At 32.3% G+C, this 12,289-nt stretch overlaps 2 protein-coding genes across 2 annotated transcripts; one reads left to right on the top strand and one right to left on the bottom strand.

Moving 5' to 3' along the window:
• Positions 1–3,609: 3,609 nt before the first annotated feature.
• Positions 3,610–4,077, bottom strand: LOC124368189 (mucin-13-like). The gene has a single exon (XM_046825464.1). The coding sequence runs from the start codon at positions 4,075–4,077 to the stop codon at positions 3,610–3,612; it is 468 nt and encodes a 155-aa protein (XP_046681420.1).
• A 1,216-nt stretch (positions 4,078–5,293) lies between these two features.
• On the top strand, positions 5,294–11,624 carry LOC124367138 (gustatory receptor for bitter taste 66a-like). The gene is made up of 3 exons (XM_046823789.1): positions 5,294–5,476; positions 10,856–10,945; positions 11,534–11,624. Exons 1-3 carry the CDS (start codon positions 5,426–5,428, stop codon positions 11,603–11,605), a joined length of 213 nt encoding a protein of 70 aa, XP_046679745.1. The 5' UTR covers positions 5,294–5,425; the 3' UTR covers positions 11,606–11,624.
• The last annotated feature ends 665 nt before the right edge of the window (positions 11,625–12,289 follow it).

The following is a 12,289-nucleotide window of genomic DNA, read 5'->3' as shown; positions in this document are numbered from 1 at the left end:
CATTGGGTACTAAATTTGATTCAGGAGTTCTGTATCCAATAATATTTTTACAATGGTAATTGAGTTAATAAGAAATAACACACTCGAAAATTATAGAAGTGTATAAATTTTTATATGAGCTGGAGTATATTGTTCAAAATTTCCGTAGAAATGCAATCGTCATATTATACTTTTTCATTTAAAAATTGTTGTAATAGGAACCGTGTACAACTTTACTGGTCCATAAAACTATATTAACGCCGTTACATAGTGGAATAATAGAGCAAGTAGGCTACAGTATATGATTACTTAAATACATTGCATGGGGTCCGATTCTCGGTATTATATGTGCATTAGCCTGACTATCATCATATTATAATTTTTCATTTAAAAAATGTTTTTATAGGAATCGTGTACAACTTGAGCCGTCCATAAACTATATTAAAGCCGTCACATAGTGGAATAATATAGCAAGTAGGCTACAGTATATGATTACTTAAATACATTGCATGTGGTCAGATTCTCTGTATTATATGTGCATTACCCTTACTATTATCATATTATAATTTTTCATTTAAAAAATGTTGTTATAGGAATCGTGTACAACTTGACCGTCCATAAAATATATTAAAGCCGTCACATAGTAGAATAATATAGCAAGTAGGCTACAGTATATGATTACTTAAATACATTGCATGTGGTCAGATTCTCTGTATTATATGTGCATTAGACTTACTACTTCACACACAACGAGTTACCAGATGTAATTGAGGTTGAATGATGTTATAGGGACTTTTAAAATGCAGTTCAAGATCGGTTATAAATTTTCAATACTCAATAAGTTCATAAGAGTAAAAAAGTGTTTAAATATTAAATTATTTGGGCTAACACCAAGATGGTGTTAGCCAAACAATAGCCCTACAAATATACTCATAACTCAACATTCGGTTAACGTTCAATTGAATATTAAATTATTGAATACACTCATTTAAAACTCAACACAAACATTCGAAATAAACACTATGACCTCTTTCTTCACCAGTTGAAGCAAAAGTCGGTTTATCTCTGATTAGCTTCATGAAGTATTTTACTTCCAGCTCTTATTCTTAGTAAGTGTGAAAAGTCTTGTTAAATCCACTAACAAAATAAACACAACGAACAAACGCATATATGTTGTTTAATTGGTATTTACAACTTGGTGTGGAAAAAAATTCCATTTCTCTCTATCATTCTATATGCCGGTTTGTTTACAGGATATCTCAAGAACCAACTGAACTTTGCGAAGACATTTGATAGGATTTGGCTGAGTTTTATTGAAAATATATAAATTTGTTTTATGGTTGACCATGGTGGCAAAGAGAAAATGCTAATAAATGAATGTGTAAACAAATTTAATACAATCATATAACCTTTATATAGGTTGCATAGTATAACATGTACACTAATTAAATAAACATTGAATATATATATATATATATATATATATATATATATATATATATATATATACTTATAGATCAAATGTGCGTGTGTTTAATAATAAAATATGCCTAATTCTGGCAATGCAAGTAATGTACTTAAAATTTTAACTTTTTTTCAAATATGATACATCTTCTTAGGATAATATTATCAAGATGTCAACAGTATCGAATTGATACTGGAAAATTATCAGTAAACTCTATCAACAAGCGTTGTTAACTTCGTAATAAACCTAACTTAAGAAATACGAACGCTTAGCAATGACATAATCAGCAATTTGGAATTGCAGAGTCCCTCTCCCCCATTTATCACTTGAGCTTAGTTTTATCTGTTTGTTTTCTGTAAACTTTCTTAAATAGGAAGGACAGACTACCACTGGTTCTTCATTTGGAGAAAAAGCGTTTTACATATAATACAATAAATTCATCCAAGGTTACTAAATATACTTCCTTAGTTTATTTTTTCCTAAGCATTTGTGAGATCTATAAAATTATCTCATATCGTTGCAATCAACATTAGCTTAAATTATTTAAATCATATTAAAAATAAAATAAAATTCTAATTAGGGATAAACGTAACATCCAAATACATGCATGTAGAATTTGTTTCAAATCAGATACAAGAAAACAATTTCCTTTAGAGGAACTACTTTAGGTTGAACTTCATAAGAATAATTATAAACTTCATACTATTTTACGCCCTATTTTTGTAGAATTAAAATATGTGATAAATACGTCATTTTGTTTGTTTAAACTACGCACCTTTAACTACTTAAACCATGATATGCAAAGATTTAGGTATAATCTGTAAAACTACTTAATATACTAAACATCTTGTTGATGTGGGTTATTCAAACATAATCTATCGATTAAACATAAGGGTCTAAACGCGTTTAAAAGATTAAATTGGCTAACACCAAGATGGCGTTCTAAAAATCTAGATGTTAATAAAAATATCAGCCTGTGTTACAATTTCCAAGAAAAATATTTCGTAGGAATTTGGGAATGTTCTAGTTGTACCCGACCCAATCGTATTCATAGCATTCTCCATCTGGTATGGTCCTCATGATTTCGTCACCCATACCATTCCTATTTAGATTTCTATTCTTTTCAGGCCTAGTCGTGTCCATTATGTTTTCCGACTGTTGCTCCTCTTAAATAAATCAAACCTCATCACTACCAGTTTTATTTCTACTTTTTATTTCTTATTGTTCCCGGCCAAATCGAGCTTATAGAATTCTTTAACTAGTATGGTTCTCATGAGTTCGTCAACTTACACCAATACTATTTAGATTTATGGTCGTTCCAGACCTAGTCTTGTCCATACTGTTCTCCAATTGTTGCTCTGCTTCAATTAAACCACACTACTCCCGGTTATATTACTGGCAACTGTGGCTGTTTTCACTTCTTCCTCAGCAAATTGAATGCTTAAAAAGCAGTTATCCGTAGTCAAGTTACGATTATTGCCATGGAACGGTGCTGAGAGTCTCTTCACATGATAATGACTAACATGCTGATCTCTTGGGGTGGTACCTTTACCTAAATATGGTTCAGCATTCAACACAGACTTAGTACCGACATCGCAGATCATACCAATTTTGATGCCGTACTTGCTTGGTCTATTCGGCATGTACATTTTAAACGGGCAATTACCCCGGAAAGGTAATAGCTGCTCATCTATTGTAAGGTAAGACCCGGGCTCGTAATTTTCGATGCATTTTTTATAAATGTATCCCAAGACACTCTGATTGGAGCAAACTTGTCGTTTGCTTTCCTTCCGTCTCGAGTTTGTTTGTCGTCAAATCTTAAAAGGTCAAGAAGAAAACAAAAACGTTTTTTGCTAAAAGCAGCTTTGTAGCCTATGTACTTCCACTGGTAACTTTATCAATCATAACTTCAGTACTCAAATGTTTATCTTTATGTACAGCTAAAAGCAACAGTATTCCTATAATTGCATTACTCTCAAGGGAATCTGTTAAAGCCAGCTGCAAGGTGGCTGTTATTTCATTATAGTTAGTTTTCTTGAGAAGAATTCCATCTATGTAAACCTTACTATATTTTCAAATATCTTCATCAGTAATAAAAGAAAGAAAATTTTGTGTTATTTTAGTTTGCATTTTTTGCTATTCCTTTTACGTTTTTTGCAACATAATCAATGTTCATAGCTCGGGTCCTTGATGAAGCTGTTCCTGGGTTTTTTGGTACGACAATAACCATTTTTTCCTCTAATAACTCTAATGGTTCTAACACAAAAAGTATGTTCAACACTACCTGTATCCTGTTGTAAATTTCCAAGGTCCAGTTGTGTGGTAGAAGGGTTCTGCGGATTCTGCTGCGAAATACCAGGGTTGTGCTGCGATGTACCAGGATCCTGCTGATATGAACCAGGGTTCTGCTGTGATGTTCCAGGGTTCTGCTGTGATGTATCAGGGTTCTGCTGTGATGTATCAGGGTTCTGCTGTGATGTTCCAGGGTTCTGATGTGATGTATCAGGTTTGTCCTGTGATGTTCCAGGGTTCTGCTGTGATGTATCAGAGTTATGCTGTGATGTACCAGGGTTCGGCTGTGATGTACTAGGAAGTTGATTAGGAACATCAAGTGAAGAACTTAGACACTCCATTGACTGTAATAACTCTACAATACTGACGTTGTGTCCCACTGTGGTGATTTCCTTACGTTAGGGGTTATTTTTGTCGTAATCTTCTTCTTTTACGGATTCATCATCAGAAATCGCTCGTAGCTGTCTGTCCCAGAATATGACAAAACGTTATTATCTTCCTCACTACCAATCAATCCAGGGTCTTGGGAACTACACTGTAATCTGGGACATCAAATAGCCTGTCAATTTCTGATAACCTAAGAGCCATTGCCAAAAAACACACAATATGTCAATCAAATTTATTTCAAAACGGAAGTAGATACATCTTTACACTTATAAATCCAAAGCACCATTCATACGATACCTAAAAAAAGTATAACTACATTACAACACAAAAACAACTAACACAACACCTAAGCGGTACAGTTGAAAAAGAATAACGGTATTAGTAATCACTAGTAAATATTACGACTGTGTAGTAAAGTTTGTAACACACTTCTGTGAATACCCTCTTTAAGAAAATACAACAGAAAGCGCTCCTTATTGTGTATAATGGACTGTAGTAGCACAGTTTCAGGAAAAACTGCCTCTAATCATTAGTTTTATAAAAAAATTTCTATTTTAATGGTTTTTGTTGGCTTAAAACTGAATGTAAAAGGAATCACTGAATTGTCCACTTTTAGTATAATTATTTCATCGCTTTAACACATTTGTACACATAGTTGTATTATTGGAGTACCAGGGATGGTTTATACGGGCGAAAATGTAATATAAAAGGGATTTATATTACGATGACTATTCAATACTATTTAATAACGCATTAATGAAAATACGTTTAGATCCACTTTTATTTACTTGTAACAAGTTTGCCTAGAAAAACGTAAATAATTGAATATCTCTAATATTTATTATATACTAGGCATTTGAATTAAAATATATGAACAAAATCATGAGTGATAACATGGAATTCCAACCCAGATTTCCTATTTGTAAGCTAAACACTAATACTTTATACACATTTCAATTACCCGCTGTTTTACAAACAATTCTTTAAAATCGAAGGGCGTAACCTACTTTGTGAAAACATTAACGATTTAATAATATGTCGGAGGTCTGTGATATTTCTAAATCAGAAGTAAGCATATATAAGGTAAACATTATTTCAGTATCCATGGTTATGAGATTCCAAAATTAAATAAGATTCGAATTTATCCTAGATTATTTTTATACATAAATATACCGTTTCTTATTACAACCTAAAAATGTCAGTGTTAGAAGCCAAAAGTTTTAAATTAAAATAGCTTAAACAACACCATACCACTGTGTATTATAAAGATACAATATTATTATTCCAGGCTGACGAGGGCCGATGATCTGCAAGCTGGTAAACAGGGATCTGGACTCAAGCGTAAGGGAAGAGGTGATGGCAATAGTTATTTGTTAAATTACATTTCATACAACGATAAAGAATACGTAAAATAATAATTACTAAGTATATTTGAAGTGCAAACATAGAATACGTACTTAAATGTATAAACTAATTTGGATTTATGGTTTCATTTTTTACCTTAAGGAGATGGATTCTTCAGAAGAAACTAGACAATACGAAATCAGATTTTGTTGTTGTTTTAAGGGGAGGCGGTACCCCCTATCTTTTTGTAATGTTAACATAGGTACCATTATCTCAGAAACTAATGGACCAATCAACCTAAATTTTTTTATACAACATATATAGGTATTTAAGCAACTACTGAGTTTTTTTGGTGCTTGTATCTTAAAAAATAAATTTTTATGATTTTTTTTTCAAACCCATATTGAAATATCAAACTTGGAATTTAGAATATTTTTTTTAGGTACCTAATTATAATAGGAGGCATCTCAAAAAACTCAGTAGGTGCCAAAATACCTATATAAATGTGTGTAAAAGTTTCAAGTTGATTGTCCAAGTAGTTTCTGAGAAACGTGTACCTTTTGTGTGGCAAAAACTGTAAAAAAGTAAATTTGCGGGAAATCGCAAAAAAACGAATATAATGACCTATTTAGCTATGTTATATAATATTTTTACCTATATATGATATGTAATTGGTTTTATATAATTAAATGTGATCTTTATATTAATAGAATAGGCTATATATGCTTTTAATATTTAGAATTATCTATATTGGAAAATTTGTATATCAAAAGTAACGCGATGCGGGTTAGGCCTATAGTCATAACGGAGTGAAAGATAATACAAAAAAATTAATTAGGCTATATTATTTCAAACATTTTTGAGTTTAGAATACATTTATAAGAGAAATAACAGAGAAAATTATGAAATAGAACTTATACCCAGCCACAAATAGAGTAAAACAATAACAAAATTATAGAAAAAAACATGCAATTTATTTACCGTAGCATTAGTGCATTCCTGGATCATATGCAGGCTCCTCTACAAAATCCTCCTCAATCCTTCTTTTTAAATTCCTGGTTTGTCTCCTTGCTTGTCTTTGAAAGTCACTTATCGCACAATTTGCTCGTCGCACTCGCTCGTAGTCAAAACTTTTCATTGCGTCAATTGTCCTCTTGCAAGGTTCAATGCCTACTGCTCTAAGCATTTTGCATTTTGCTATGTTGCCATCATTAAAAGTAGAAATAGCATCATAAGCACCAAACTCAAGTGTGTTCAATGTCACAAAATCTTTTTTTGGCACTCTAGACCAGATGACATTATTGATGCTTCATTGACATTCTGCGTCTTACCGTGTAAACATTTTCGAAGAAGGTCAGGATTTGCTAAAGCCTGAAAGATTGGTTTCAAGGCTAACAATTATAGCTGAAGGAATGCTGTTCTTATGAGAATATGGCTCTTTAGTGTGCTTTGCCTTGTTGTATTTACACCATGTATTTTCTCCTGACGGGCAAAGGCCATGCTGAGGATTGTCGTCCCGTCGAAAGTTTATGAAAATATATGGCCCAAAACCGCTGCCTTCATGTTCTGTAGGTTATCAGTATTTTTTCCTAATAGCATTTCCATAATAGGTTTGCAATTGATCAATTATGCCATCTGTTAGTCTATTCTTTCCACCTAGTTTGCCGCCATCAGAAAGTGTTACGCCTTTTGAGTCTCTTTTTAGTTTTCCTTAGCCTAGACCCCATTCTCTTTTGAATATGGCCTATACACTCCAGTTTTCTGTATTTTCCACTTCACCATAAGGTTTACTGTCTGCAATAGTTTTGAAACTATTTGTATCTCCATCACCTAAATACTCTAAGTACCTAACATTATACTTATTTTACTGATCGGTGAAAAATAGCTAAGGCTCCAGCTGACTCCATACCTCCGCTCGAGCCTTGATAATTTGCCGAACAAATAGCCTCATGTTGTTGTTTGTCCAAACAATTACAAAATTTAGATAACACTTCTATGTCCATAACTTTTCCTGTGTCAACACTTGTACAAGTAACAATTCCGTTTAGAGAGCTAAAGCCACGCCGTTGCCAAGTGCCATCAATACCTACTTTTAAGTCGCGTTCGTTCTTACCTAAGGTTTTATTTTCCTCAACAGCCTCATCCACAGCAGTTTTCATGGATTTCATCCATTACCTGTTTAGCCTTGTCTTTTAAAAATTTATTATATCGAAACGGTTTTGTTGGAGGTTGCGGAAGATTCATTACGCCACATAACATTTTGCCTGCAGCCATACCTTTTCCCGATAGACCTCAGTCCATACACTAGTCTAATATTTACATCAAATAGAGTCTTTTTTTCTAAATTAATATTCCTAGAACTATTAAATTTATGTACATATTTACAATGGCAACAATAAATCTCCATCTCAAAAGCCAGGCCAAAATGTTGAGCAGCACGCACTTGTAAACCACTTTTCTTGCAATTTTTACAAAGTGATGAACTAAAAAGTTGATCTGATAAAATTTGCATGTTAATAATTTCATTGTCATAGTTTTCATCACAATTAAACATCTCATACTTATCTATGTTTATTTTCTTTGAAGAGCTTGACTGAGATTGTGTTGACATTTCAGGCCTAGGGGTAGACTCATCTTTTGACATCTCATTAGGGTTAGGACTGGCTGGTTTTCTTTTCCTACCACCAACTCCTTTACGGGGTTTAGCATAACTACTTTTAACACGAGGCATATTTATACATAAACAATCTTGTTAGGCAATAATAAATATAAATTACTAACTAACACTCACTATATCACTTCACAAAGCACCAAAACACTAAAGCAAAACAATAAACAAACAGTATAAAGTCAGAAGCAGAACTCAAAGCTGATGAAATAGAAGTTAGTTCAGGCCTGCCAACACAACAAAAGCAAATTATAGCACACAAAAATAAAAGGTCATATGTATAATAGTACATGTGTGAATAAAACGCAAAGCGCTGTCACAAATTTCTTCCTGAAACATGATGTAAGCATATTTTAAAACTTTTTTTCTGTAGGTTTACAATTTTCAAATATACATGTATTATATATCATTGTGTGCAGAAAAAGCCGCTTAACATTTTAAAAAAATATAAAAAAAAAATGTGAAAAAAATATTTTTCTGGGGTACCGCCTCCCCTTAAAAAGTATATAATTATAATTTATTAACGACTTATTTCTCAGGTAATAAGTTATAAATATAATATAATAACTTATAAATCAATATTTTTCCATTATAACATTTTATTGATATATGATCTTATTCATGCATTATAAAAAATATGTATTCTTCCCACTAATATTATAAATGCGAAAGTTTAAATGTTTGGATATTTGGATGTTTGGATGTTTCGAGGTTTGTCCTCGAATCACGCTGAAACAGCTATACGGATTGTGTTTGAGTTTGGAACAGGTATAACTTTTGGTCTGAATTAACATTTAGAGTGCTTTCTACCACCCATAACACATTAATTTCTCCTAATAAAGTCAAATTCAAATTGAAAAAGTAGTTTGTATACATTCGAATGTTATAATAAGAACGAAACGTATTTTTACAGCTGTTGACAGCAATAGTTCAACTAACTTTCTGAAATATCTGTTTACATTTGAATTTGATCAATAATAAGTAAACAATCCTTGACCGGTAGTGTAATGCAGATAGTAAATGAAACATGAATATATAAATTTTACTCCAGATGCGCCAGTGACGAATTAAAATAATCTAATGCATTAAATACTGTTATAAAACTAACCTTAAGAACAAAGTTATGAATGTTTTCACATAAGTTACTTTAAACTGGTGGGTTTCCTTGACATTATGATATTACATTTTAACAAAGGCTTACGGAAAAACAGAGAAATGAATACTAACATACCTTAACGATTTATTCTTTCATTGGCTACAGTGCAAAAAACAAGTTTAACGCAAAACTTTAATAACGATTATTTTGGAATGTTGCATAACCTTAATAAGGATTTCCCTCTTATACCGGAAGTACATAAGAAGTAGGTAGGACTTCCCCCTAGGTCGTAATAGGCTTTTCAGTCCTAGCAAACTCAAATATGCCAACACGATTGTGACCAAAATAGATTTTCAAGAACTATATAATCAAACGTATACAGTATTTTAATCGAGGAAATATGGCAAGCTAGCCTGTGACATAGTAGGTAAGTGAGTTTAAACGGTCTTAAGTAGGCACTTTTTAACCGAAGTAGGCATCTCGGTCCTATGTAAATATATATATTTTTTTTGTCAGAACAACAAGGCAAACTCTACTGTGGTACTGGAAATATCTTAGACCTGAAATATATGACAAGGACTGGAAGTATACGCTTTTTGACCAAAGTAAGTTTCCGAGACCTGTGTGATTCGAAATTTGTGTTTTCTTGATCGGGATTACAAGGCAGATTCAGCTGTGACGTTATGTATATAATTAATTAGAACCAGAAATGCTCCTACAAGTGCCAAACATGATATAATAATTAAGTTAAACTCTGATACTATTTACCACGAACTTAAATAATATCTACCTGTTGCATGCCTACTTACGTTTTAAAATGTTTGTAGGACTCCCATCATATTACATCATAATTGCTTTTTATAAGGAATTCGGTTCTAAAAATTGCATGCGAAGCCGCGGGTAACAGCCAGTAATTATATATAATAAAAATATTTGTTCCAGTTAAGTTGGAAGAATTATATAAAACTTTTGACATTTCAAATAACTATCAATTAGTTCTCAGAAGATTTACATTTACTCAATATTTATTAAACAGTACCAAAAACTAAAATAATGTTTAATAGAAACAGTTTAGGAATCTAACACGAATGTTAGCTCCAGTTCTATTTCCTTGTAAAGCAGCGTCTGGAATAAGACGCTGTCACAGACTATACTCCTAAAATATATTACAGTACTCCGAGCCATGATCGTCTGCAGAAATCCAAAAACATTTAGTGGTGAAGAAGCTCAAATTGGATGTGATGGTGAAACGATGTCCATTTTGAGCTTATTAGTTTTTAAATAGCTTATAAATATTAGTAAACCTAGAATACTTTGCGTACAACCCAATAAAATCATATAATTGTCTAATGAATCTAATCTTTGTAAGACAATACAAAATACTTCAAATGCAGTCAATCTAATTGATTTCATGTAGGAACATTTTTTATATGAAAAAAGTTCTTCTGTTTTCCCTACTGATAAACTGATAAGCAGGTTCAGTTTTTAAGCATTACTCATGACATAAGTACAGGATGCTTTTAAATAATTTCGTAAAAGTAACATTCTTTAAGTATTTATGGTATAATCTTGACATACTTTATGTTTTCTATCAAGTGTACAATATTCTGTGGTGGTTTTCCAGCTAGAAATATTTTTGCTGCAGCTGTCCAATCACAATGTCAGATTCTCCGCTCTCGGATTTTTTAAGATCAACAATGAGACTCTAACAGTAGTAAGTATATCGAATATTGCTTTGGTTTTCTGTTAAATTTATTTTAAGTTGGTTTTATATATATTTAAAACCAACCTACCCCCAAATTTACCCATTCTGAATATCCTGTCCTCCAGAAACAAATGCAAACTTACTTTAGGACTAAGTGTAATGTAAGGTTTTCTCAGCTTATTATCCTGAGAGAAAAAAATATTATTATCTAAACGATCACTGCCTAGACGACACGAAAATCGAACGTAGTATATTAATTAACTACTCCATCTATTCATAAAGCAAGAGATGATAAGGTGATGTCTTCCTTTACATATTCATTGACAGGGGTGCAGATTACATGTCTCTGCAAACACCCTCTGTGTGACTTTTCCCCCAATAAAATCCACTGCCCAGTCTAGATCCTTTGTCTTTGTGTATATTTTACGAACACCAGTAGCCTTCTCAGATATTAATCATGTATCTAGGACTGATCGTATCAGGGTGCAAATTACAGAACGGATCACCTTACTGTTTCAATCTACCCACCTTACTCGCACCTAACCATTAACTCCATAAGCATTCACACACCTTTAAAATTATATTCTTCCTGTATAGATTGGAGGAGCAGTAACTACCGACCTGGTTCTACTGATCCAGTTTGAGACTGCCACTTTCCACCAGGACTGAGGAAGATTGGTGTTCAGACAAGGATGTTCCTTTGCATTATGTTCCCCTAATTCTCCATATCACAAGGTTAAATATTTGTGTAATATGTTACTTATGTGATAGACGATTTTAATGGATTCTACATTATTTACACCAGGCGATCTAAAACTAGTTGGAACTCGACGTTTCTAAAATTTGTTGTTAGAATCAAACTGAATGTACACAAATAGGGGAGAAATATTAATGTAAATATCAAACCATGTATGGAATTGATAAGGTACATTAACAGCAAGCATATGTGAATTCTGTTCCCTGTTTTCTGTGGTTGACTGGCAGTTTTTTCCCCTGTCTTAATTAAAGATAACTGCTTTTTCATTAAACACGTATAGTATCTTTAATATTGAACTTATATGGGTTATTCTGTTTGTAAATATCACTTAATTTAAAATCCCACAATACCAATAATTATAATTTTATTTCGTAAGACTTATGAAAGCATGTGTTCATGAGATACTTTACAAAAGTAAATACAAAAAGTGCATATTTATACATAACAGACATATAAGTTTTTAATTACTAAGTGGTCTTAACAATTTAATTTACAAAAGAAACTAAATTTAAAAGTTGGAACTATACTATGTACATGTATTTGTGTAATCCTCGGTAGTATTTTGGAAAATAATATAAACATTTATTGGTTCTTCT

This window comes from Homalodisca vitripennis, chromosome 8 (genome assembly GCF_021130785.1).
Source record: "Homalodisca vitripennis isolate AUS2020 chromosome 8, UT_GWSS_2.1, whole genome shotgun sequence".
NCBI classification, from domain to species: domain Eukaryota; kingdom Metazoa; phylum Arthropoda; class Insecta; order Hemiptera; family Cicadellidae; genus Homalodisca; species Homalodisca vitripennis.
This window is presented reverse-complemented; position numbering and strand designations above follow the sequence as displayed.